The following is a 27,145-nucleotide window of genomic DNA, read 5'->3' as shown; positions in this document are numbered from 1 at the left end:
TTTTCTCAACTCATCATTCTAAGATGAGAAGAATAATATCCTTTCCTTTTAGTGATAGGCAACACAAACACACATTAAACACCAATCCCAACCACAATGAGACACTACTTCATACCCAATAGGATGGCAATTATTAAAAAAGAAAAACAAACAGAAAATCACAAGTGTTGGCAAGCAAATGGAGAGACTGGAACTCTAGTGCATTGCTGGTGGGAATGTAAAATGCTGCAGTCACTGTGGAAAACAGTATGGAGGTTCCCTCTAATATTAAATAGAGAATTACCAGATGATCCAGTGATTCTACTCCTTGGGATACATCCCCAAAACACTGACAGTAGGGATCAGTATGCCAGTGTTCATTGTAGCATTATTCACAGTAGTAAAAAGATGGAAACAACCTAAATGTTTATTAATGGAAGGATTTGTGTGTGTGCAAGCGCTAAGTCACTTCAGTCATGTCTGAATCTGTGAGACCCTATGAACTGTAGTCTGCCAGGTTTCTCTGTCCATGGGATTCTCCAGGCAAGAACACTGGAGTGGCTTGCCATTTCCTTCTCCAGGGGATCTTCCCGACCCAGGGATGGAACCCTGGTCTCCTGCATTGCAGGCAGGTTCTTTACCCTCTGAGCCACTAGGGAAGCAACAGATGGATAGTTAGACCAACTGTGATTTACCGATACAATGGAGTATTATTCGGCCTTAAAGAGGAAGGAAATTCAGGCACATGGATGAACCTTGAAGACATTATGCTAAATGAAATAAACCACAAATGGACAAGTATTTTATAACTCCACTCACATGAGTAGTCAAAGAAAAAGAAAGAAAGTAGAAAGGTAACTGCTAAGTGGAGGGGGAACTGGGAGTTAGCATTTAATAAGTACAAAGTTTTCAGTTTGGGAAGATGTAGAAGTTTTGGAGATAGATGGTGATGATGGTTGTATAGCAATGTGAATGTATTTAACACCACTGAACTGTACACTCAAAAAGGAATAAAGTGGTGTCATGTTATATATATTTTACCACAATGAAAAGATTTTATACTTCTAGAAGGGTACACAGAAAGCTCTTATGGGGGATTTCCACCAGGAAATAAAGTTAAGTGTGGGATTGAGACAGTCTTGGTTTTGTTCTGTTGGCATTTTTTTAAATCATATACTTGGGTTATTTTCATTTAAAACAAAAACAACCAGAATTAAGTCACACTGTAACCTGGAAGTTCCTCTTTTAAAAATTCAGTCAAAGGAAATAATCAGAGAAGGTACAACGATGCATATACAAAATGTTATTTTTAATAGTAAAAATCTGGAAGCAACCTAAATGGTTATCACACAGGGAATGGTTCAATAGATGGTGGTGCATCTTGACAATGAATGATCACACAGCTCTCTGACAGAAAAGGGGAACTCATAATATATTAAGTTTTAAAAACTGGTGACATTTAATATGACCTCATTATTGTATGAAGAGTGACGTGTGTGCTACATGCACATTCACGATCAGATAAAAGTCTAGAAGATGTATATAAAATGTTGACTATGGTTATTCCTGGATTATAGAATTAAGGACAATTTCTATTTATTTGTATTCTTTAACTTTGAGTTATTGTTATAATAACTATTGCAAAGAGCTTCTATAAGCAGAGGAATAACAGAGCTATTTCCATTTTGAGAAACAAGTAAGCAAAGGATTGGGGGACACTCAGCAGTGCAAAGAGTGGTTTACAGGTCACTAACCTTTAAGGGGCCCATCTCCAGGCCCTCATCTGATGGAGCCAGAGAGGCCATCACCAAGACTTTTGCAACTTATGCTTCATCAAGCTTTTACTCATTTCCCAAATGAAGAGTCACCATCTGAATTTTGCATATAAATACCTAATTCTGATTTTTTACTTTTCACAACTCAGATCAGTGACATCCAGTGATAAGAATAATCCGCAAATTTAAGATATCTTTCAATAGGAAAATTCTTTCAAGCCATTGTAGATGTATATATTTTTTGTTTTAGCTAACTGCTGCTTGTACTCATGTCCTTCTAGGCAAGCAACAGACACCATTCAAAAAACTTTTCAAGAAGTCCTCCTACTCTTAAAATAGTGTGTTAAAACAGTGTGTTTCCTTTTTTTCATGCTATTTTCCTTTTTATGTAATTGTGAAAATATTATGTTAGAGCTGACAGAAAAAGACATAGAGGGATATATTTTATAGATATCATCAACTTGCCCTTAAAATTTTTTTTTTGCAACAAGAAACAGGAATATGGAAGGCATATGACACATTGGAAGCCTTACTTGTCCTGTGGCTTATTTAGGGAATTTTATTTTGTGTTTGGAAAATGACAGACTTCTGCTTTTAGGTAGACAATTAGAACAACTCACAGAGAGAAACCAGACCACCTATTACTAGCAAACTCGTAGAAAATCAAATAATTTAGTGTCTCTATTTTACCCTGTATACGGGCAAACAAATAGAAATGTCCAGTACTACAAAATCAGCCAAAGCTCTTTACCTCAATAAAAAGCAATTCAACAGCACCCAGAAGTCACTACTCACAGCTCCTTCATTCGCCAGGAAAACTCCAATGTCCATGCCCCCCACTCCAGAGTAAAACACCCCACCGTTGGCTCACTCTGTGGACGTAGTCTTCTCTCCTAAGCTAACCTGAAGAGCAAGCTGCATTTGTTTACCACACAAACATCTGTAATTGCTAAACATCTCGGTGACATGGTGTAACAGTTACTGCTTGTGCAAACTGCCCATCCAAATTAATCTCTGCAGTATGAGCACATGAAAACCCCAGACACAGAGAAATTAGAAACATCTGTAAAAATTAATGGCCAAATTGACCAAAGTGGTGAGGGGTGGTTAAAACAGCTAAATAGTTCCAGTGTCACATATGACTTTAGAAAATAATCCTCCACATTACAGGTTGTTCCTTAACCCATTCACAGCAACCCCTCCTCTCACCTCCACAGGGGATCCTAGCTAGCAAACACTTCATTTTAACCTACTAATGCAGACTCATCACAAAGCTTGTTAGAGAATAGTATAGGTAAGATACAAGTTAAGGGAACTTATTCCATCTCTAAAAGAAAATAGTAAGAAAGAAAAAAAAAAAGAAATACCTCTTCTCCCATCATGTAGGCAGCCTCCTCTTTTCAGTTTGAAAAGGTCCCAGAACTACCCTGCAGCCCTCCCACTTCCTTCCAACAGCCAAAGGCACGGAGCCTGAAAGACCCAGCCTAACCCTGAGTCATACTTGGGACCAAATGAGCAACGGGGAGAACAAAGCTCCCATTTGTTTATGGTTCAGGAAGCCAGGGCCGATTCAGGGCTTGGGTGGCTTCGCGAAAAGTCCTCCTCCCTCGCCTACGTCGCCGCAGGAATCTAGGCTGCCTCCTCAGACCCACAGGTGTGACCACTGGGGCAAGCAACACACTCAAGGAGCGCTTATTTGGCAGGACTTGGCAACCACTTCTGGTTAAAAACGTCAGAGAGAAAATAAAAAACCCACTATCTTTCAATAGATGACATGATTTGGGAGCGAGAGATGTCTAAGATATGGTTTGTATATGAAACGCCCATCATGAGAGTGCCTGTATTTTAAAGAAATAAAATAGTTGTAAAACACAAAAATTACTCATTAAAAAAAGACAAAATCTGAAGAAGGAGCAGCAGCCATGCCTTTACACAAACACTTCCCCTAGGAAAAATACAGCAAGATTGCTGCCAGCCATGTCACCGGGAGTATCCTAACAGATAGGAATAAAGTGTCTAAATAGAAATCTTGTTTTTCACCTAAATGAGATACCGTTTTAATTATCACTGTGATGAATTCAGAGCCCAGTGGTTAAGAGTTCACAACTCTATAGACTGTGTTCACCTCAGTTTCCTTACCTATAAAATGGGTATAACAGCACCATGATACAGGGCTATCTGGCACATTAAATAGGTAATACATGTAAACTGCTTAGAAAAGTGCCTGGCACACAGGAAGTACCCTATGAGTGACTATTACAAATTCAAGCTCACTTCAGTAGTATCCTCATCTTACTACAGTTTTCATGTACGGAGACTCTGATAACCAGTTTCAGTTATTAACTATGGTTAATTTTTAAATTAAGCTCATTCAAAAACCATTTATTCAGTATTTATTAACTACCTACAGTATATAAAGGGCTTTGAATAAGATGCTGTCCCAGTCCTCAAGAAACCTGCAATCTGCTTGAGTAAATAAGGCATAGATCTGCTTATGTATCAGGAAAACACATGTGGGAAATGTCACTTGGCTGAAAATGGCAAGTATGATGCATGTGCCACAGAATTAGCATTTTGAATTTAGAGGACAGATAAGAAATCCCCTTATCAAAACCTAATTAGGATGGGAGGGACAAGACAAATCATCTCTGCAGAAGAATTCCAAATAATTAGTGTAGATACTCCACCCTGAAGCAGGTGAGCTCAACTCCCCACTCCTGAAGAACGAGGCATGTACAGTGACTTCTTCCCAAAAAGTTGATGGAGAAAAGGAGAAAAAACAGACCAGCTCTACAGTGGAGAGAACTGCTAAACACTCCCTCAGCTGGGAGACTAAGGTCAACATCACCAGTGAAAAGTCATGTTCAGACCATGGACCCTTTCTCTGATGGGATGAAAATGGCACTCCATCTATGTGGATCTCCCCCCAAATCCATCATTTCAGTCAAATCACGAGAAAAACATCAGACAAATGCCAACTTGAGTCCATCCTACAAAATTCTGCAAAACTGCCAAGGTTATCAAAAACAAGGCAAGTCTGAGAAACTGTCACAGCCAAGAGGAGCCTAGGGAGACCAGGGCAAGCAAATGTAATGTGGTCTCCTGGATAAGATCCAGGACAAGAAAAAGGACTTTAGGTTAAAAACTCAGGAAATCTGAAAAGAGGATGGACTTTAATTAATGGCAACATTAGTTCACTAATTATGATAAACTTACTATATTCATGTAAGATGCCAGTAACAGAGGAAACTGGCAGTGAGATATGTGGAAACTCTGTATGATCTTCACTATTTTTCTATAAATCTAAAACTATTCTAAAATTAAAATTTTCTTAAAAAATTAATTAGGAAGATAAGCCTGCTGAATGTACATGTATATATAAATAAATGTATATACATGATTTATAGACACACATGATGTTCATGACTATATACATCTGCATACACATATATATGTATTTAACATGTATATAAATGTATTCAATGCCTTCCCAGATTAATTTTCTTATCTCTTCATTCTAAGCCTAGCTATTGATATAGACAGTCGAATGCTGACTCCTGGCATTTTGCTTTCCATAACACACAAAAGAGTTTTCTTTGAAAGGAAACTTGGCTCTTCTGTCAGTTCTGTTGCCAACCCAGTCTACAGCGGCCCAACTCAAAGAGTGTGCATGAGGTGGGCCCATCTGCCCCTTTCCAAGAGCTACTAGAAGTTCCTGGTGCCTGGCCAATTAGTCATCAACCACGGAGCCCTGAGACTGGCAACTCTCCCAGCTACTTCCTATCTTCAGTCCACACTGCCCGGCACCTCCCCAGTTTTCTCTCTAAAGTGCCGATGTGACCAACACACTGCCCGTCAGAACCCCTCCACCAGTGTGCCAGCCCACCCAGAGATGCAGCCTGTGAGTAGGCTGGCAGACCCGAGGAAATAGGGTCAGGCTTTCCTGCAACTTGGGCTTCCCTTGTGGCTCAGCTGGTAAAGGATCCACCTGCAGTGCAGGAGACCTGGGTTCGATCCCTGGGTTGGGAAGATCCCCTGGAGGAGGGAACAGCTACCCACTCCAGTATTCTGGCCTGTAGAATTCCATGGACTGTATAGTCCATGGGGTTGCAAAGAGTCAGACACGACTGAGCAACTTTCACTTTCACTTTTCCTGCAACTCCCTGCCCCCAAGACTCCTGCAATCCAGCCAGACCCAGCCCTTAGCCATCACCACGCTCTGCCCTGGTCCCTGTACATACTGCTGGGACCATGAATCTCCAGGTATTTTTTAACACTTGGCTCAAATGTCACTTTCCCTGAAAAATCTCCCCTACACACTATTTCCTCCTCTCAGACTCCAGGCAAGTTAGCAGCTCCTTCCTCTCTAATGTCTTTAATGCCTTGGACATAGCTCTGCCAGTCCTTTTCCGCTGCATCATAATGACGTTTAATATGTACTCACTTCTCTCTCATGTAGGGACAATCCAAAGCGCTAAATGAGAGGCCTGTATGTGACAGGTGATCTAAGGCATGATGTGGGAGAGGAAGTGTGAACTCCATTCTAGTTAACTACACCAGAGCCGCCCACACCCTCCCCCTCGCCCCTGCAACAAACAACCTGCCAGGTGAAAAGTCTGCACACATTATGCTAACACAGCATCCAGACATGCTACCTAGCCAATCCCTTTCCAAATGGATTGCCATTCCTTAGCTCATTTATCTAGAAATTTCAGAGCTGCCACTGCTGATCCATAAAATACATTCAATAAAGCTTCAGTGAATGAAGGAATGAGCCAATTAATGAGCAAATGAAGAGTAAATCTACAACCAGGCTACAAGCAGACCCCAAACAGAACGAATCTTCCTTTATCCTCATGCTTGGATTAGGACAAAACATATTCATGTATCCAGTCACAAATATTTATTGAAGGCCACCTATAGTTTACCAATGATTTTCAAGGAACTGTAAATACAATGGTGACTAACAAAGACAGGGTCCAAAATAATGGACTTACTTTCTTTTATTTTTTAGACTTATTTTTAAAGCACTTGGAGGTTTACAGAACAGTGAAAGGAAGGTACAGAGATTTCCAGATACCCCGTACCTCCTCACATGCTCAGTCTCCCCTATCAACATTCCACACAAGAGTGGTATATTTGTTACAACCAATGAACCTCCTTATCACCCAGGTCTCCTTAGGGTTCACTCTTAACTTTTCAATTCTATGAGTTTGGACAAATGTTTTGTATTGGCCAAAAAGTTCGTTCTGTAAGATGTTTCAGAAATACCTGAATGAACTTTCTGGCCAACCCAATATAATGACCTGTGTCTATCATTATGGAATCATACAGAATTGTTGTTTACTCACTCAGTCATGTCGGACTCTTTTGCAACCCTATGTACTATAGCCTGCCAGGCTCCTCTGTCCATGGGATTTCCCAGGCAAGAATACTGGAATGGGTTGTCACTTCCTTCTTTGGGGATCTTCCCAGATCAGGGATCGAACCTGTGTCTTCTGCATTGGCAGGTGGATTCTTTACCACTGAGCCACCTGGGAAGTCCCTCCGTACACAATATTTTCAGTGCCCTACAAGTGCTCTTCTCAGCACTTACTTTCCCATGGCCGATACTGAAGACTTGGTGATGTCAAACAGCTACCACAGATGTAGCAAAATTTATTTCTACTTCTCCAAGTGTTAAAATTTCCATAATAAAAAGTTAAAGACACGATCCTGGAGACTGCACTGCTATTTATAGGCATTCCTGTTCTAACAACCAGAAGGGAAACAATAACTACTAAGCTTAATTTAGTGATTATTCTATGCCAGGCACTTTGACCCATTTTTGTGTGTGTTACTTAATCTTCCTAACAACTACATGCTATCTTGCTATTCTGATTCTACAGATGAGGAATCTAAATTTGTAGCTATAATAATAATAATAATAATAATAATTTGTGCCAGGAAGAGACAGAATTAGGATGTGAACATTAGGAATTCTGACCTTCATGCTTAATACCCACTATATTCCTAAAACCACAATTTTAAGGCCTCCTGGGAATGTGATTCTTGGTGACCATATGGCTGCTATTAAACATTTCATGGAAAATACACTATCTGAATGTTTTAGAAAGTATACATGAAACATACATAAAATACTAAACAGCACCTACTATGTCCAAGAGTAACCCTGTATACTGCTTCTGGTTCCCTTTTCCTACCACTGACCTTCTTACCTTTCCTAGATTAGGAAAGATAACACATAAAGCAAAGTCTGAAAATCCCAGACACTTCATTCAGCTCAGGCAACCAGTGGGCATCTCAATTCCATCTGCTCTTTAAAAATCACAGGTCTTTCATCTGCTTAAGAGATATCACAAAATCTTATCTTTCAACCACTGTGAGAGACATTCAACACTATAGGTCTCAGATAATCAGAACAAGGTTTGACCCAGTTGTGTTTCATTAATCAAAGTTTGTATCATTAGCTCCTGGGATTCCCCACAGCTAAGAGTCTTCAAAGGATTAGGGACATAACTCTCTCATTTTTAAGGAACTAAGATAATCACTTTAGATGTTTACATGTTTTAATCTTACATCAGTATACAGCTTGATGAATTTTTACTAGTAGGGATAAAAAGACTACCTGAGATATATATGACGATATTAAAATTTCTCTTCTTGCAATTTGGCTGATTAAAAAAATTGATTACTAGCTCATTTATATGTGACTTTAATTCTAATTTTCTGTTACAAGTAAAAGCTACAATGTTGATATTATCAAGGTATTAATTTGGATGCCTGTGATTCTACAAATGAGATTCAAGATGATGAGAGTTTAAAAAAGAGACTGATGCAAACACAATATCTAGTTGTGGAACACAGTAGAAAAAAAGAAAGAAAACAATCATTTTGAGAGAGAGAGAGAGAGAGAGATCATAATGGAAATCAACTAAGACAGGAAGACCATGGAGCTTCTTGAAGGGTTTCTTTGTAGGGAATCCAATAGGGTAAACAACCAACCTAGAAAAATATTTTTTTTGCAATCTGGCCATTTGAAGATCCCAGACCAAAAAGACTACTTTTCTCACTAATTAAGAGGGCCAAGACTAGCTGTACCTAGGGCACTTAAGCATGGAATAAGCTGGTACCAAAAAGCCAGGATTATTCTATATAAAAGTATATCAGGGACTTGCCTGGCAGTCCAGTGGTTAAGACTTTGCCTTCCAATGCAGGGGGTGCACGTTTGATTTCCGGATGGGGAGCTAAGATCTCATATGCCTGCCTCGTGGCCAGAAAACAAAAACATAAAACAGAAGCAATACTGTAACAAATTCAATAAAGACTTTGAAAATGGCAGACATAAAAAAAAAAGACATATCAGGTTAGGTAGGTCTTGGGACTCACCTGTGCATCTGGAATTGACCTACCCAGGTGTAATACCTGATACACCTTTCTGAGCGTATTTGGCCAGGAATGATCACCTGAGTGACTCATGAAAAGGGAAGGAGTTCAGAAAAAGAGTGAGACCAGAGCAGGGTCACAGGGCAGCAGCCTGATGAGGAAGTTCTCTCTCTGGTCCACAGGTGGGAGATAAGGTATAAGCCATGTTCATGAGAATAAGGTCCTGTCTGGGTTGCCTTCTTACAGTCTCTCAACCCAATCTCTAGGTGGATGACTCTAAAACCCACACCCACAGTTCTCTCCCCATCACTTATTTACCCAACTGCTTGATGGATACCTCCCCTGATGGTCCCACAAGGACCTCAAAATACAGCTAGTCTAAGACTGACCCCATAACCTTCCTTCCCAAATCTTTCTCCTCCTGTGTTCTCTAATCAGGGAATGATATTGCCATCCATCCAAGCTGCTGAAGTCAGTTGCCTGAGGCATTCTCTTCAAGTCTTTCCTCTCCTTTATCCCCCCACATACTATCAAACTTCTTGATTATAGCTCCAAAATATTTCCCCCAAATATTTATAATAATAGTTCAAAGCTGTCAGAGAGAAAATTTGTCTTATCTTGATGTTTCCTTCCATGTAAAGGGGGAGACCAAACGGACACTTTCTCTGGACACTCTTGACCTCTGGGCAAAATTGAACACTCTTGAAACGCTCTGTCTTCCTATTCACTTTCTCCTGGGAGAGTGAAATGACTTCTCTGATATGTGAATTTAGGAAAAATAAACCAGGCATGCTTAGCTCAGCTATTCTTTCTCCTCCTCTCGGAAATTGACCGTTTCTGCTGTTCCCCAAGGAGCAGGCTCTTCTACATCACATGCGTCTGCCCGAGTCCAGCATCACTGAGACTGGGTGAGTGAGTCTGTCTAATCCTGGAGATCAATAGCTAGGCCCATTTGATTCTCCTAATCTATATCCTTCAAATTTGCCTTCATCAACAACAACACTGTAATATAACACAAGTAGAGAAACAGAGACAGATCGTAAATATATAACTTGAGAAATTTTTACAAAGTAAAATAAGACCTATGTAAATAAATATACCATCTTCATAGATTGGAAAGGTGTCAGTTCTCCCCCGCCCAAAGTAACTATAGAGTTCAAGTAATCCCCATTCAAAATCCAGAAGGTTTTTTGGGGAGTAGGGATTAATAAGCTGATTCTAAAATTTATATGAAATGGAACAGCCCAGGAAATCTTGAAGAAGAGAAATAGAGTTTGTGTAGTTATAATACCAGAAATTAAAACTGACTACAAAGCTACAGTAATTAAAGTAGCACAGAATGATCACAAGGACAAACAGACCAACAGAACAGAGAGTATGGAAGTGAACCCACACATACACAGCCACTTAAATTATGACAAAGGTGACCTTTTTGATAAACAGGTGATCTTCAGAAAGGATGATCTTTCTGATCAACAGTGCTGAGTCAACTGGACATCCATACTGAAAAAATAAGCAAAAATAATATTTTGATTTTCCATCCACTGACTCACCTTATTCATTAACTGGTTTAGAACCTACGAGGAGGCAGATTTACTGGTAGAGTCAATATATTTCTGTTAACCTCTCTCCTGAATTCTAGTTACCTGTTGTCTGTAATCCACTCCTCCCACTGCAACTTGGAATACTTTCCCTAAACCGCATATCTAATCATGCCCTTCTCTGCTGAGAATTGCTCCCCACTGCCCTCAAATTCAAGTCTAAACTCCTGAACAAGTCTCACCAGGCCCTTCCTAATCTGGGCCCTGCTTTCTTCTTCATTCTCATCTTTCCCCGCTTCCTGCTGGAAGCTGTGCTGTTTTCTGTGCTGTTTTCTTTTCCCTTCAAGGCATTTATACATGTTGCTCTTTTCACTTTGACAACTCTGTTCTCCTCTGCCTGATGAATGTGTACTGGACCCATGGTTCTCAGCCTAAACATCACTTCCTCTAGGAAGTAGGTACACACAGACACACACGAATACACACTCTCCAGCCTCCCTAACCACTCACCACCTTCTGCCACGCCCAAGGTTTCTTACAGCACAGCACTGTGTTCTCAGCCTGGTCATGGCATTCCCCACAGTTTATTATTCTTTCTTGCTTACTTTTCTGCAGCTCCCTGATGGGCAGTGACCTGTTCTTATTTACCACTGTATTCCCAGTGCCGAGAGTATAGTGAATACTCAATAAATACTAGCTGAAATGAGTTACATTTACAGTTTCCAAGTATTTTCAGCTATACAGCATTTTTTTAAAGTCCTATGATTCCCTGGTGGTGCAATGGTAAAGAATTCGCCTGCCAATGCAGGAGATGTGGATTTGATCCCTGATCCAGGGAGATCCCCTGGAGTAAGATATGGCAATCCATACCAGTTTTCCTGCCTGGAAAATCCCATGGACAGAGGAGCCTGGTGAGCTACAGTCCATGGGGGTCACAAAGCGTCAGACAGCACTTAGCAACTGAACACACACCTACACGAAGTAGGACAGGTGTAAAGAGTATTCCCATTTTACAGATGGTCCAACTGAGGCAAACTCAGTTTGTAAAGGTCAATCAGCTAGGACAATGGTACCACACCTTTCTAATCTTATGATATTTAACTTAGTTCACTTTTAGCCACACCATATTTTCCACTGTTTTTGATATAACACATATTTATCTCTGGGCTGAGTTTAAATAGTACATTTTCCCCCAAGTTTTTTTTTTCTTTAACCTTTATCAGAGGAAATTTCCAACATGTACAAAAACAGAGTACAGCATACTGAACCCCTGTGTATGCACCACCTAGTTTCAACAAATATCAACTCATAACCAATCTGGTTTCCTCTGTGCCTCATCCACTTTTCCATCTTCCAACTTACTGGAAGCAAAATCCCAGACATTAAATCATTTCATCTATAAATATTTCGGTTAAATGGTGCATTAAACACATCATTCACAGGCATATTCACAACTGGTAGTGTTAAAAAGGTTCATAACTGGGGTCCTTCCTTGTAGTTCAATAAGAGAAGCAAGAATACTAATTATTTCCTTCTTGTTACAGGTGGGTGTTAAAGCTACCCCAGTATCTCTCTCCTGGTGTTTAATCATCAGCATTCAACCACTCCGGGTAGGGTGATACAGATTAAAGCACAGGTAAAATAAGCACAGAATTTTCAACTGACTCAGAAAAGTAGATCTTAGAACTTCTCACATTCTTGAACAGAAAGCACACTAGAATGCTCGCAGCTGTTAACAATTATCATAGTGCTTTTCTCCCCCTCATGTAAGTTATCAAACCAGTCATGTCAGAAGGTCAACTGTCCCAGCCTAAGTGGAAGACCTGCTTGTGCTTCACTGAACACAGATGCTGCCACATGAGATTCAGTCTGTGCTTCTGCAAAACTGAAACAGCGAGCACAACCCTCAGAGGAAACTTTCTTCCTTAAACATAAATCTTTTGACGCAGAACTATCTCAAAAGCGATGAGAACCAGGTTGTACACTAGTAAAACATCATCACACTCATGAGCTCCCACGCCAGGTTGTGCAATAACATAATGGATCCATAAATCTATGGAACTATCCATGGCGCCAACAACAGAGGGTGGAGAGAGTTTTAAATCCTCTTAGATGCTGCAAAAATTGTCCGCTGCCAGTAAAGCAGGCTGGGAAGTTTACGTTTCCCCCAGAGACTTCACAATGAGAAGCAGGCTAAGGGAGCTGCCAGCACATGGTTTCATTCTGCAAACAAATCATGAATCATGATGCACACACACGCTGTATGTGTGTGTGTGTGTGTGTGTATTACTCTGATGAAGTTAACATTTCATGTCTGTAAGACCGATACAATAAATCTTGTTTCACAAAGATGCAGCGAACCACACAACTACTATATTTCCAACTATATAACTGTTATCTTATCACACTCAGTCCCCTCATTTTATAGATGTCTGTAATCTCTGAAGTGCTAGTTTTAATATTATTCCTGTAACTAATACTTACTGAGCACCTCCATGTGCCACACACTGTTCTAAGCATGTAACACACATTAGTGAACAAAAATAAACATAATACAAAATAAACATTATGTCAGAAAGGTGCGCGTGCTAGGAAAAACAAAAAGTGCAGTGCAGGAGGGGCCAAAGGGGCAGGTTTCTGAACGATGGGGCATCAGGGAGGAGAGGCAGGCAGCTGGGGGGCAGATGGTTACAGAGTGTCCAGGCAGAGGCCCCCAAGAGCAAGAGCATGCGTGGCATGTGTGAGGAGGAACCAGAGGGCTGGGAGTGAGCAAGCAAGGAAAGAGCAGTGAGCAGGGAGGTCCAAGTGGCCATGGGGTTCAGGTCATCCTAGCTCCTGGGCTGTGGGGAAGATTTTCACTTTGGTTCACAGGGGAGCCTCTACATCTGTTCGAGAAGAGTGGCATGACCCTGGCTTCAACACTGACACACTAGGCTGTAGGGGAGGGGAGACCAGTTAGAGGTCCCTGCAGTGATAGTGAGAGCAGAGGCACAGCAGAGCTGAGGAAGGTGCCAGACACACTTAGGAGGCAATGCCGGTGGGGTTGCCTGATGGATCGGCCACGGGATGTGAGGGAACGAGGGGAGGGAGGGACCACCCCAGTGCTTTTCCCCCAAGTGATGGGAGGGGGAGTGGCATTGCTCTCAACTGAGATGGGAAGGCTGTGGGCAGAGTGATTTGAGAGGTAAGAGGATGAGTTCTGGTCTGGACAAGCTGGTAAGAATTTCAGAAGTGCAAGTGACTTTTTCCCAATCTGCCTTCCGTTGTTCTTGTCAATTTGCCACAAACTTGGCTATGAATAAAAAAAATACAATTAAAATTTTTTCTAGCATTTCAGGAGTTCAGTAGCTAGTAAGATTTCTCTGTACAGAAATGGTGTGTTACACTGCTATACTTACAATGGATAACCAACAAGTACCTACTGTACAGCACAGGGAACTCTGTTCAATGTTATGTGGCAGCCTGGATGGGAGGGGGGTTTGGGGAGGAATAGATACATGTATATGTATGGCTGAGATAGATAAGAATTTATCTTATATAAAAATAAGAATTTAAGAACTTCGAGTGGAGATGTTCAAGTCAGCAGCTGGACATGTGGCTGGCTGTGGAGCTCAGAGGACATGTACTGAGGTACAAACCTGGGAATATTATATTTGTCACTGATTATGCACACGCGATGTGCTTTTACACAGAGAAGAATAAGACCAAGAATCATAAAACAAATAGAAGGAATTAACTGTTCACTGACAGAGTCAATGATCATGTTCATTTCAACCACTTGAATAAAATGAAGAAAAAACTGTATTCATTGTTCCTTCCCAAGATGGGAACTTGCTTTTTTGTAAATATCTCCCAGAATCTGAAAGTGACTGTGTTGAACAGAAATGAGCTCACAAGCTGGGATACTAAATAGTTTTCAGATCTTGAGAAACACCAAATTGCTTACTGAAGGAAACAATGGTGTATGAGAAGTTTCCACAAAAGAATTTAAATGAAACAGTCCTTCGTTTTTAAGTGTTTGTCCTTTCTGTCTTACTCATCTCTCAGGATGTTTAAGTGTCCAAAAAGTTTCCTTTCCAGATTTTGTTCCTAATGCATGATGACACCAGGCTAGGTTGCTGGTGGATAGAGGGAGGGAGGTGGGTGGAAGTTCTACAGCTGCAGAAGATGATGCAACTTTCAAAAATTCATCTCACTGAAAAATGGAAAACCCTTAAAAGCCGTGGATAAACCTGCAGTAGAGATGTTGCCAATGCCCCATCCCCCAAGCCTGCTGGCACAAACGTCAAAGAAAAAATTTCAGCACTAAATCAAATTAACAAACATTCCTTAAGCACAGCACGAGTGTAGCTTATTACAGTCTGGAAAATTCCACAGTATTTATCAAATCCTAAGCAAGGTTATGATGCTTACAAGTGTACCACAGTAGACGTCACTGACAGCCACAAGCATGACGGCTCGGGGTGTGTTGCTGTGGCAACCGAATAGTCAGCAGCAGCACGCTGTCTGCCTTTCACCAACCCAGAACCAGGGGCAGGACAAAACAGCCAGCTCCCTGACGGGTAAGACTCAGGCACTTGCAGCGAGGGCCATCTCCGCCATTCATGCCCTCAGGAGACTTCCTTGCAGCAGTCTGAAGTCATTTGCACCCAAGACCTTGAGAAAAAAATGCACAATCCCTTTCTCTACTGCAGAAGCAGTCAACATGCCCCAGCACAAAGCACCTGAGAAACATTCCAGGAGAGGAGAGAGATTGGTGGCTGCCTGAAAAGTATCAAGGTCATGGGTTTAGCTGAGACCAGGTGTGAGTGGCTTTTCTCCAGAGAAAACCGAGAAGGGATGGTCTATGGGAAAAGTCACCCTGAGAAACGTTCCATAGACAGGAGATCAGTAAGTAAAGCAACAGTAAACTAGAGCATGAGCCTTTTTAAAAGCTGTCCTCATATAGAAGGAGAGCTGCACCCAAGGACAATGAGAGCCCAAGAGAGGCATAGGACATCTTAGACGCCAAGCCCTATGAGGCAACTTTTGGATACAGGACGTTATGTGGAAATAAAACAGAAACTGTCAAACATACCTTTTCCACCGGCAGAAAGTCATTTTCTACTTCAATCGACCGTGGTCTTAGCTTTATTGGCTTGTCTTTGAAAATATCTCCAAAGCCCACTCCCTTGACTTTCTTCGGCTGGATGGCAGCTGTTGCGACTGTGCCGTTGGCACCCTCAGATTTGGTACTGCTCGAGTCACCCCCGTCACTCTCGGAGCCTGTGGTTTCCCTTAAACCTGTCAAGAGTGGGGATGGGGAAAGAAAGAGCTCAGAAATCAGTCACAGCCATGAAGCACCTCATAGCCAGCCAGGAACCACTGCTCCAAGTATCATAGGGTACAGGATAACTTGCACTGCCGTTGTTCATTTAGTGTGTAAGGATGTTGCAGGGAGGTGGCTCTGAGTTTTTTTCCACCTCCCCAGCCCTGAATTTTAAGAAGTGAATCAAAACTTTTCAGAACATCCAATTTCAAAGCAGATACCTCTGTCAATGTGACATGTCACCTCTTTTCAGCCAGAGCCTGGTTCTTAGCCAAATTTGTTTCAGTGCAGTCTATGCAGTAACAACCTTTCCTGCCCCCTCCTCGCCTCCCCACCCAGTCAGTACCACATACTGTACCTCCGATCTCTATGACATGTCAATTAGCAATTAGCAATGAAAGTAATATTTCCTAAAGGGAAACTGTAAAGCTAAAAGCCATTTAAACAAATTAGCAATTAAAGAAACCACACAAAATTATGACTGCCAAAGAATTAAATCTCTGGATGGCTTTACAAGGAATAAATGCACACAGACATGCTTCTCTAGGAAAGCACTAAACCAAACTTGACATTGAAACACTTTTACTGGCAAGATGATTGTATTTGTTAAAGAAGGAAAGGAAGCTGCCTTGTGGGAGGCCAGCATGCTCCAAGCCTCCAGCTCTTCTTCCCTCCCTTAACACCAACATTTCCCTGAAGCTGAACTCCTTTCCAAAGAAGAACACTGGGGACATGACATCTTTCCTTGGACTTCCTGTGGTCAAACCGTTATCAGCAAGACAGCATGGACACTTACCTCCCCAGATTCCTTTTTCCCCAGGCTCTGCCCACAATCATGTTCCAGAGCCTATTTGTTTCTAGTTAATTCTGGGGTGTACATTCTTACTTTGATGGCCAGTACATTAGTCATGGCATCAAAGGACAAGAATCAAAGGTATTTTATGAAAAGTCTACCATTAAGCCTGTCTCTAAAAGACTCGAGATGTGCAGAATAGCTCCTGAACATTGACTATGTATCTGCTGATGACAATGATGCCCTTGTTCTCTATTAGCCACACTGTGCATTATCTTCCTACAGGTAAGGTGGCCTCCTAGTACCTAAGAAAGATACAGCAAATAATCACTGCTCACATAAACTGTCATAAAATGTCGAAGTCATTCATACAGACAAGTCTCAGTGCAGGAAGAAACTGTTAAATGAAAACAGAAAAATACAGAAAGGTCATTAAAAATCGCTAACAGGTTTCCAAATCAAATCTTTTAAACAATGGCTGTGTTTGTTGTTGCTGCTGTTTGCAATAAAATGGTAATTATAAGCCACGAAGGAGGGGGGAAGGAGGAAGATTCCAGGTGTACATTTTAATTAAGTAAAGAACAGCATTTATGAGCAAGAACAGAGGGCATAAGAATGAGGAACAGCCCACAACAAGGGGGTCGGCTGCAGTTTACAGGACTGGATGCAAGTGTGCAAACATGGAGAACCTCCCTGGGTTAGCTATCCCTTCACGTGTTTATCGGTTCATTGTTTTGGGACATATCCCTGCTGGAGACATAATTTCGGAGTCTAAATATTGTGTCATTCCCCCTTTAACATGTTCTCATTTTGCCGTATGGATTCTTTCTGTGTGATAAATGGCTTGTATATTCTTTTCTGGTTTGGAAAGAAGCATTTGAGAGTGGAAGAAAGAAATGGTTAGTGAATAGAAACCATCATCGCGCCACCACCCCACCCCCCAACCACCACCAGCAACACCAGCAGAAGGCAGCAGGGCAAAGGGAATAGGGCACAGCTGTTACAGTTTTTCAAAGAAAAGAATTTGAAGGATTCTTTTTATCATTCCCCATTACCTAGAAACATATATTTTCAACCATTGCCATCCTGATTTCACTGAGCTTCTGGTTATAGGGATTTGCCGCCTTCTGTGCTCACCTTAATAATTTTGCATTAATCACTATGAGAGATACTCTTTATGTTACACAGGGAAAGGTTGCAGGGTCATTCAACCACACAAGCATGGGCTGGGAAGGAAACACACGGCAGATTGTTCTTCCAGAAATTCTGGCAGCCTGCTTCTATTGCTTTTCAGTATGATACAAGTTAAATATCTGAATATCTAGATTGATGAAAAACCTCACCATCTGCTACCTTCCCTTTGGCGGGAAAGAAAGGTGGCTTTTCATGTTCACGTCTGTTTGGTGCTGTATCTTTTGGTCACTGGTGCCCATAACACACACTACTGTGTAAAATATCCTTGTGTCATGCTTGGCATGCCACATGACACCTGAGGGCAAGAAAACCCAAAGTGTGGTCTGTGGACTGGGGCCAGGTCATGAAGGGTTCGTTACTGAAACACTAGGTAACAAGCACAGAAAGTGTCCGTGCACAGAAACACTTATAGCAGTGTGTGCTGGTGTGACTTCCAGACGTGTGGCCCACAGACTTGTCTATGTGAATGGAGCACAGACTAGCCTTGGTCTGTCTGCTCCCGCGGGGAGGCACAAGAGGTGCAGCGCATGCGCAGTGAAGGCACGTCCAGCAGGACCGGATATCTGTCCGCAGGGGGATGGAAATAAAAATACACTTTGCTGGAGACAGTTTGAGAAGCCTGGCTCTGGAGTTTATGCCTGAACCTTCTCTTTCATAGTTGTGTATACATCTCTATGCACACATATGTATATACGTCTTTATGTGCACCTATGTATATATGCACACTAAGGTGGATGATTTTCCTTTGCCGTGAGAAAAGAACAAAGCTTCCTCAGGTTTGCTATGGCCACTCATACAATTGGCTGAATTACAGAAAAGTCATTGTCAATAATTTCCTTAATATTCCAGCACTAATCAATTCAAATCCATGAGCCATTTCTATTTATTTTCAGTCTTACACTCACATGTCTAGTGCTTACTGTGTAGCAGGCCTGTTCTAAGAACTTCACCAAGATTCATTCATCAATCTCATTTATCTCCATCCCCTCAACTTTTGGCAGCTTTCTTTCACTGCACCAAAGGCTACACCCTGGTCCTGCCAAAAAGAAGTCTGCCGTGTGGTGACTGGCTGAATGAGCAAAGCAAAATATCATTTCTGGCATGGACTGTTCATGCCTGCTTCTTACTTCTTTGAACTGCACAATGAGGCAATGACTTACTGATTGACCCACTCAGTAAAAGCAATAACCGCGAAGGGTTGACATCTCCATGAGAAGCCATCTTATACCACTCCAGAGGCGCAGATACTGGGACAAATACATGTGCCATGACCAGTGTTACGGATACCTTCTCTGCACGCATGGTTCATGCACGCATGTCACACACATGACAGAGGCACAAAGCAAACAAGACAGCACCGGGGGCTGGTGATGGGGATGCTCCTGCGGCACACACCAAGGAGACAGCACTTATTGCAGATGAATAAGCCCATGTCCTTGGATGAGAAATTCACAGACACTTGGCAGAAGCATGAGCAGCTCAGGGGAGTGCAGCTGCATCAAAAAACACAAGTACCCAGATCTTATCTTTACAAATGCCTCCTGCTGTTAAGGTCACTCACTGTAATAGCGTCTGTGGCCCTCCGTCTTTCCCGGTGCTGCTCGGTACAGAATTGTCCCTTCAAAGGTAGTCTTTCCTGACAGTGAATGAGAAAAGAGAAGGGGAGAGAAAAACAAGAGGGGGGAGGGGGAGCAAGTGATGGCAAAAGAAGGAAGAGGGAGAGTCTTTAACTGAACTTGTCTTCAATGAATCCACTTTAAGCTTCATCCACAAAATTAATTAGAAATCATAAAGGCAGAGTTTAAGAATGTTATAGAATGAGCCCAAAGTCCCCATGCAACCATGATGGCAATGAGCCCCAGAACTGGGGCTCACCTCTCTGAATGCCTGGCATGTGGATTATGCCCAATTTAAACCTGGAAGCCACTTCCACATTATACCTCAAGAGCAGGAAAATCTCAATTAACCAGAGGAAATCTAACCAATCAGATTCCTTAGGTAACTCAATCTTCTGTTTGCAGAGTGCTACTCCAACAGAATATAGATTTTGGTCCATTATCTTTTATCTTCTACCCCTAGAGCTCAGGGTGACAAACTGACAGTCATGACCCCAAGAATCTAAACAAGGCACAGAATCCTTTTCAAAAGATTTTTCATTCTTAGTACCTTTAAGCAAGAAAATGTACTAGAATTCTAGAAAAGGGTTTTTATCAATGAGGTTTGAAACCAATCGTGACTTCCATGTTGATGTAAGGGGTTTTCTGCTTAGCACCAAAGATGCCAGAAAACCCTATTTCTTAAACCACCTTAATTGAGGTTTGCCATATCAGTCATGAGACTGAACTTAAGCATGAGGACATAGGACTCACCCAGTGTCAAATTATCTCCTTTTTTGTTGTTACAAGTAGAAGTTATCAATAGCGTAAGACTGGGCACATGGCTAAAGCCCAAATCTCTGTGGAATCATGAGTAAGTACAAAGACTACACACAATCTGCCCCAGTCTGAGTGGACGAACACACACACACACACACACACACACACACACACCCTACAGAGAGTACCATTAGGAGGTAAAATGGTTTAATAAAGGCAAACAATATATGCATTACTCTAAGTTATCCAAGAAACAGATCTTATCATGGTTGTGAGCTAAATATCAAACTGGAGGCCACATAGCTCCCTCATAAGTCCGAAGGATGAAAAGGTAGGCTACATTTACAGAGAGGAAAACTGAGTGACAGAAAGCAACTTGTCTCACTTTTTAGAAACACTCTAGGAAAATGGGAAACCCCATTAGGGACCATCATGTCAATTTCTGGGCCATGTCACTCCTAATACATGAAAGGAACTGTAACTGATCAGATCAACAAATTAAATGGAAGCAGGTATTGCCAATTTCTGTGTCCTACAGACATGGTGGTACACCACTGCTTTGAAATCTGCCCTTTTTGACAGATGTGCTCCATCTAACTAAAGCAAAAACTTAAGACATTCAAATCACTGGCTACATGGGTAAACAAGAAACAAGTGTTTTAGATGTTCTCGTTAGACTTGTAGCTCTTAAGGACTTGATGTCAAAGTGGAGCAAATAACAGTGGCTGGTTTTTATTTGGGTGAATTTTTATCCTGCTTAACTTCAATCATTAACATAACATTACTACTAAGGAATACAGCTGTCTTGTGAGCCAGATTCCCCCCATCCAAGAACTGAACAGCAGCAGTCCTCTTGGCGTCACAAAAAGAAAAAGAAATCAGTATTTCAATGAAGTACTTCAATTTTTCAATTATTTTTTAAAAAGTATTTCAGTATTTCAATTTCCTCCAAGTACAAGAGAACCTCCCTTTGTTCTTCCCCAGGACCAAGTCTGAGATCAATGAGGTAGACATGGTACTTCTGTCTCTGAATGGCCAAGCATTTCTGTAAAGTTCCCCCCATCCACTGGCAGCAAGATGACTGGAAGTAGAGCCTGGGCTGGGGGTGAGTGAGGACACACACATTCTATCTAAAGAACAAAAGAGATGGGCAATTGGAAAGGCCATGAATATGAGTGCTATTTATTTTGTGTGTGGGGGGGATACTCTACTATTAAATATTAGTATTTGAAGGCAGAAAACTCGGTAAAAGGGAAGGATTTTTCAATTTCAACACAAAATCATATGCTTATACTAGCATCTAATTTTGCCTGAAACTCTATTTCATCGATTTGCTAATTGCTCTTTCCTGCCACCAGAACATCATATACAAAACAAATATCAATTAATATTAAAAAGAAAAAAGTATACAAATACCAAAGCATGGTGGGTACTAGCCTGGCACTAATTTTTATAGGCATGGGGCACTAAGTAATCCATTTCTCACAGCTAATGAAATAAAATATTTCTATATCATGGGAGTGGTTTGGCCTAAGTTTTAAAAGGCCATCTCCGTCTTTGTCTTCACTTGACAAGTCACTAAAGTATCTGAACTTATAATTCAAAAATAAGGAATTAGAAAAATAGGAAAGCCAATTAAAACTCAAATATCATGGTTATCAAGGGTTATAGAAAGAAAATGCAAACTTTCTCCCTCTAAAAACTATGGGAAAAAGCTTAAAACGTTTCTGTAGCTAAACAATGTTTTCTTTAAAAAGAAAAACAGGAATGCTTTTTAGTTTTACAATTATTTCATACTCTAAGAAATTAAATAATATCAAAAAGATGTTAGAAATAGGAAAGTCATGTATCTTAAATGTGAAGCAAACAAAGTATGCATGAAATTGAAATCGGACAATAGTCATATCTGGATTTCTTTGCCTCTACATCCAAATAAATCTTATAGATCAAGAGATTTTCTGATTATAATATAATCCCCTAATATAATATCAATATAATTCATAATCAGTTATATTTCACATCATTTAGTCAATACTTGCATACGCAAAATTGTCACTGAAAAGGTAATTAATTCATCATAATCTGTGATAATTAGATGAAATAAGTTAAACTGTACTCAGATTTGAAATTTGTTACATGCTCCATGAAAGGGTAGACTACAGGGGGTAATAGAGGCAAAGTGTGTGCAAAGTACAGGCAGGAAGGCTCACCTATAATGGTCGCCTCAGAAGCCAGGACACACCCAAGACTCCATCTCACTGGGCTTTAGTGTTCTTATCTGACACCAGGTTAGATCTCTCAATTCCTTTCCATCGCTGACATAAGACCCTGCCCACTCAAGTATTGCAAACCCTTGGATGTTTTGTTTTTAAAAAATCTAATTTATATTTAATTTTTTAAATCTAATCTAATTTAAAAATCAATTTTTTTTCACTGTTAATCTCTTACACGGGAGCCCATTTCACTCTTCAAAAAAAAAAACACCTCCCTGTTTGGTACCATTTTGCAAGCCCTAATGAGAGAAGAGATCTGGGTGATAATCATCAGTGGCTAATATTCAAAAAGAAAAAGAACCAGACATTATGAGCTTCCAAATACACTGTCCACCACCACCACCTACGAAGCAGCTTTTTACCCCCACCCCGCAAAATCTCTCAAATCTGAATCTAATCAAGGCCCTAGATCTAATTATCAGTTTATAGGACTACAAAGAGATGAAATCAGCAAAAGGCAGGCTGTGGGGAACTAATGGACAAAGGACCCCACTTTCTTCAACAAAATGGTGACATGGAGGAAGAACCTAGAGATCCAGAGACTTGAGACATACCAACCAATCACATTGAATGTATTGTCTTTGGGTGCAGATTCAAACAAACAAATTGTGTTAAATAAAAGAAGAGTATTAGGAGAAAGTGAACACTAACCATATAGGTAATTATTTTGAGGAATTACAACTATTATTATTACTATTAGGAGTGATAACAGTATTTAAGATATCCTTTTATTGACACATATTGAAATTTTTATGGATGAAGTTATATACCTGGGGTTTGCTTCAAAATAATATGAGGGAGGATTGTGGAGTGGTATAATTACAATAAGCTGGCCACAGCCTGATAACTGCTGGAGCTGGGTGACAGGTATGCAAGGGTTCATCACACTATTCTCTCAATTTGTGTATGTTACAAAATTTCTATAATAAAGAGTTGATAAAAATCTTTTTGAAAAGGCACCTTTAAGGTTTCATAAATTCTATGAAAGGTAAAGATGCCTTCATATTAAATACAAGCAGAAAGTTTCTGCTACTACCTGACAATTTTCTTATTCAAGATAAAATGTTTAAATCAACATATCAACCAATACAATTGCTGCAACTTTTTCCTTGATAGATTAGATTACCCTGAATAAAGATCGAAAGTTTACAGATTTTCATAACCACCCACCATATACGAAAATACATTGGGGTAGGACTTCTCTGGTGGTCCAGCAGTTAAGACTCCTTGCTTTCACTGCAAGGGGCACAGGTTCGATCTCTGGTCAGGGAAGTTCTGTGTGCCACGTGGAGTGGCCAAAAAATATATATATATATATATATATATATATATATATCAGGGTTAAAGAAAAGCAAGTTCAAGCAATTTGCATCTGTCATTTGAAGCTAAAAACGCCTCCTCAGAGTCAGAAAGGATTCAGCAAGCATTTAGTGAACACCTACCATGTGTCAAGCTGTCTTGGCACACTTCCTTATAAATATAATGCAATGTTTCTTCAATTGCACTCATCCATTGGTTGACAAAACTCAATTGAGTAACTATCCCTAAAAACATTCTAGAAGTAGAAATGTGAAGAGTACAAATATCAAATGAGTTTCTGCACATACAGGTGTGTGTGTGTGCATAACAAAGAGATGTATAAGGATACATGAACACAAAGTTTTCTTTGTATATACCAGGATACAGGTTTTACCTGTCTTATATATATATATATATATATATATACATACACACACACTTAAAAAAAACCTCTCTACTAGCATTTTAATTGAGAAGATTTTTATATGATGTCACTAGGGTCCCTAAAAATTACCAAAATGGTATAAAACATTATGAGTTTGACTTTCCCCCAGAACTATGTATTAATTATGCAATCTCTGTGAAAACTAACTGGTCTAACAAAGACCTTTATTAACTACAGCTCAGCTCATCCCAGAATAAAAAGCTAGATATCTTTTGTGCATTAACTCCATTTGTTTTTCTCAGTTCTATCATAAAAGTAAATATGCATGTATTATAGCTATACAAGATATTGTCTCTGGGGGAAACTGCACAAAGGGTTCATGGGACCTCCCTGTACTGCTGCTGCTAAGTCGCTTCAGTCGTGTCTGACTCTGTGCGACCCCACAGATGGCAGCCCACCAGGCTCCGCCGTCCCTGGGATTCTCCAGGCAAGAACACTGGAGTGGGTTGCCATTTCCTTCTCCAGTGCATGAAAGGGAAAAGTGGAAGTGAAGTCGCTCAGTTGTGTCCGACTCCCAGCGACCCCATGGACCGTAGCCTACCAGGCTCCTCCGTCCATGGGATTTTCCAGGCAAGAGTACTGGAGTGGGGTGCCATTGCCTTCTCCGTCCCTGTACAGTGGGGGTTTGGGGCAACTTTCTATGACCCTACAATTATTTCAAAACAAAACGGTGTTTCTTTTGCGAAGTAAAGTACACTGAAACTAACTCCATTCTCTGGAGATAGAGAATAAGCAGATTCACTCTAAGACCAAAGTTTCCATGTAGACAAATCCTACCAGTATACATAATCTCTGCATGTGATCTGATCTAATTATATATATTTTACCATCTCAGTGTCAAGAGCTACTGAACAGCCTGTCAGAACACTGAGAGATGGGATTTCTCTCTTTCAGGGGATGATCTCAATTTAGCAAGCCCTAGGGACATGATAATCACATCTGCTTTCCTCTGAAGCCCTTCATGACCAGCATCGTCCCTACATCCCTCTGGGACTGGGCTCTCTCTGCCTGTGTATCTCACTGTTCCTCACACATCTGGCTAGCTGAGCACCTGTGCTACTTTTCGCAACTGCCGCTGGTTTGTGCACCCTCTTTCCTCATTGTGAGCTGACTGAAGACAGGGACCCTAACTGATTTGTCTCTGTATGTCTCCAGTGCCTTGTACAGCATCTTAGTAACAACAGGGACTAAATAAAAGTTGAATGAAGGAAGAATAGAAGACAAGAAGGCAGGATGGATGGATGGATATAGACAGCCAGAGAGATGAGGAGAAAGGCCCTCTTCTCCTTAGCTGCACATACAGGAAGATTACAAAAGCAATGCATTTCTTTCACAAGCATCCATCCTTGTTAGGAAACCAGGCCTCTCTGGAGACCTCAAACCTCCTCACCAGGGACAGATCCTGTGAAAACTAAACATGGCTGCTGGAATTATCAGGCTGTCCTAGGCCTGAAATGGCAGACTTCTAACTGATTGAGAGTGCTGGGGACAGCAGTCTCTCTGAGCGAAACAGCCCTTCTGAGCGTGTGATGAAAGGCTAAGAGATGGGGGAAACCATTCTATTCCATCTCCTAACCTCCTGCCTCAGAAATTCCAGCACCATGTGCTTTGAGCTGAGGAGTCAAGCAGGGTCAAATGTCCACATTATTGACCTGGAGGAAGAGGAGACGGTTTATTGCAACAGTTCCAAAAACACAGGAGGCATTACTTCTCTGAGCTCCAGCTCTGGAAGCACACCTAACATGGCAGGACACCAAGAGGTCAAGGTTCTCCCAAAGATGCAGTCCAATACCTCTCCAGATCTCCTTTTCTGCATCAGCAGAGGAATCTCAAAGTCATTTCCAAATGTAGAGAGATTGCTTCAGTGAGCACAGTACCAACTGCTGTGTAAATAGCCTCAACATACTAACAGGCTATTTCCCAAGAGTTAATCATGATTAACAATGAAGGTGACCATTTATAGAGGGTCTTCTATAGGTGAGGTGGTTTGTATACATTCTTGCTATTGGAACTCATAACACACTTACCCATAGGAATAATGGTATGATGACCCAATTTGGTCTTCCCTCCAAGAAAGCCCATCTAATGCACAATATCCCTGAGATATAGTATTGTTATTACAGGACCCAATCACAACACTATTCCAGTGTCTGAAAGGAGACGCACAGCACTGAGAATTCTTGTGTGCAATTTGGAAGCCAGAGCAAATGCCAATCTCATGGGGTCAAGGACACTTCCTGCTGTCCTGCCCATACTCATAAGCTGGCCTACATTAGCAAAGAATTTCCTTATCCCAAACCAGAGAACATAGGAGTCTCAAGATGCCCCCAAATCAGTCTTCCTTTGCCCCCAAATCAGCTCCTCTCTTTCCTATAACAGATCCCAGGATGGAATGAGGTTCAGGGGTAGGGGCCCCAGACTTTGGATGCCACTGAAACACCAAGTGAAGGAGGTGGCCCTAGCACGACTCCAGAAATGGCTTTACCTCCACACTGGGGATGTGCCCAGTCATGCCACTGGTTGAATAAAAAGAGACACAACTAAATGGGAAAGACCACTCAAGCCAGACTTTTCCAAATGGAAAAGAAAGCAATTTAAGAATTATTTCGACAGGACTGAGCTGTTCTCTTCTTGTTAGGAAGGAACATCTGCAGCCCCCACCAGTGCCAAAGCACAGTGACACAGTCGCGCCTCTACGACATTCACACGCATGACTGCGGCTCGAGACGCCACAAGAGGTAGACAGACGCTCACATAAGGAAGCTGGGTTAGCGACT

The 27,145-nt window shown here is 41.2% G+C and overlaps 1 protein-coding gene across 12 annotated transcripts in view; it reads right to left on the bottom strand.

Annotated features, from left to right (window-relative positions):
* SH3KBP1 (SH3 domain containing kinase binding protein 1) overlaps positions 1 to 27,145 on the bottom strand; it is a 350,398-nt gene that overhangs the window by 140,778 nt on the left and 182,475 nt on the right. For 10 of the 12 annotated variants that reach the window (XM_081566026.1, XM_081566027.1, XM_081566033.1 and 7 more), the window contains one exon: positions 15,759 to 15,964. In XM_081566026.1, coding sequence (XP_081422152.1) covers positions 15,759 to 15,964 — 206 coding nt within the window. Of the gene's footprint in view, positions 1 to 3,121; positions 3,301 to 15,758; positions 15,965 to 19,537; positions 19,613 to 27,145 lie in introns of those variants that run through there. The other 2 variants (XM_081566037.1, XM_081566038.1) reach the window with 2 other exon arrangements.

The sequence above is a fragment of the Giraffa tippelskirchi genome, chromosome X, assembly GCF_054371585.1.
Source record: "Giraffa tippelskirchi isolate mGirTip1 chromosome X, T2T-mGirTip1v1.2.pri, whole genome shotgun sequence".
Taxonomy (NCBI): Eukaryota; Metazoa; Chordata; class Mammalia; order Artiodactyla; family Giraffidae; genus Giraffa; species Giraffa tippelskirchi.
This window is presented reverse-complemented; position numbering and strand designations above follow the sequence as displayed.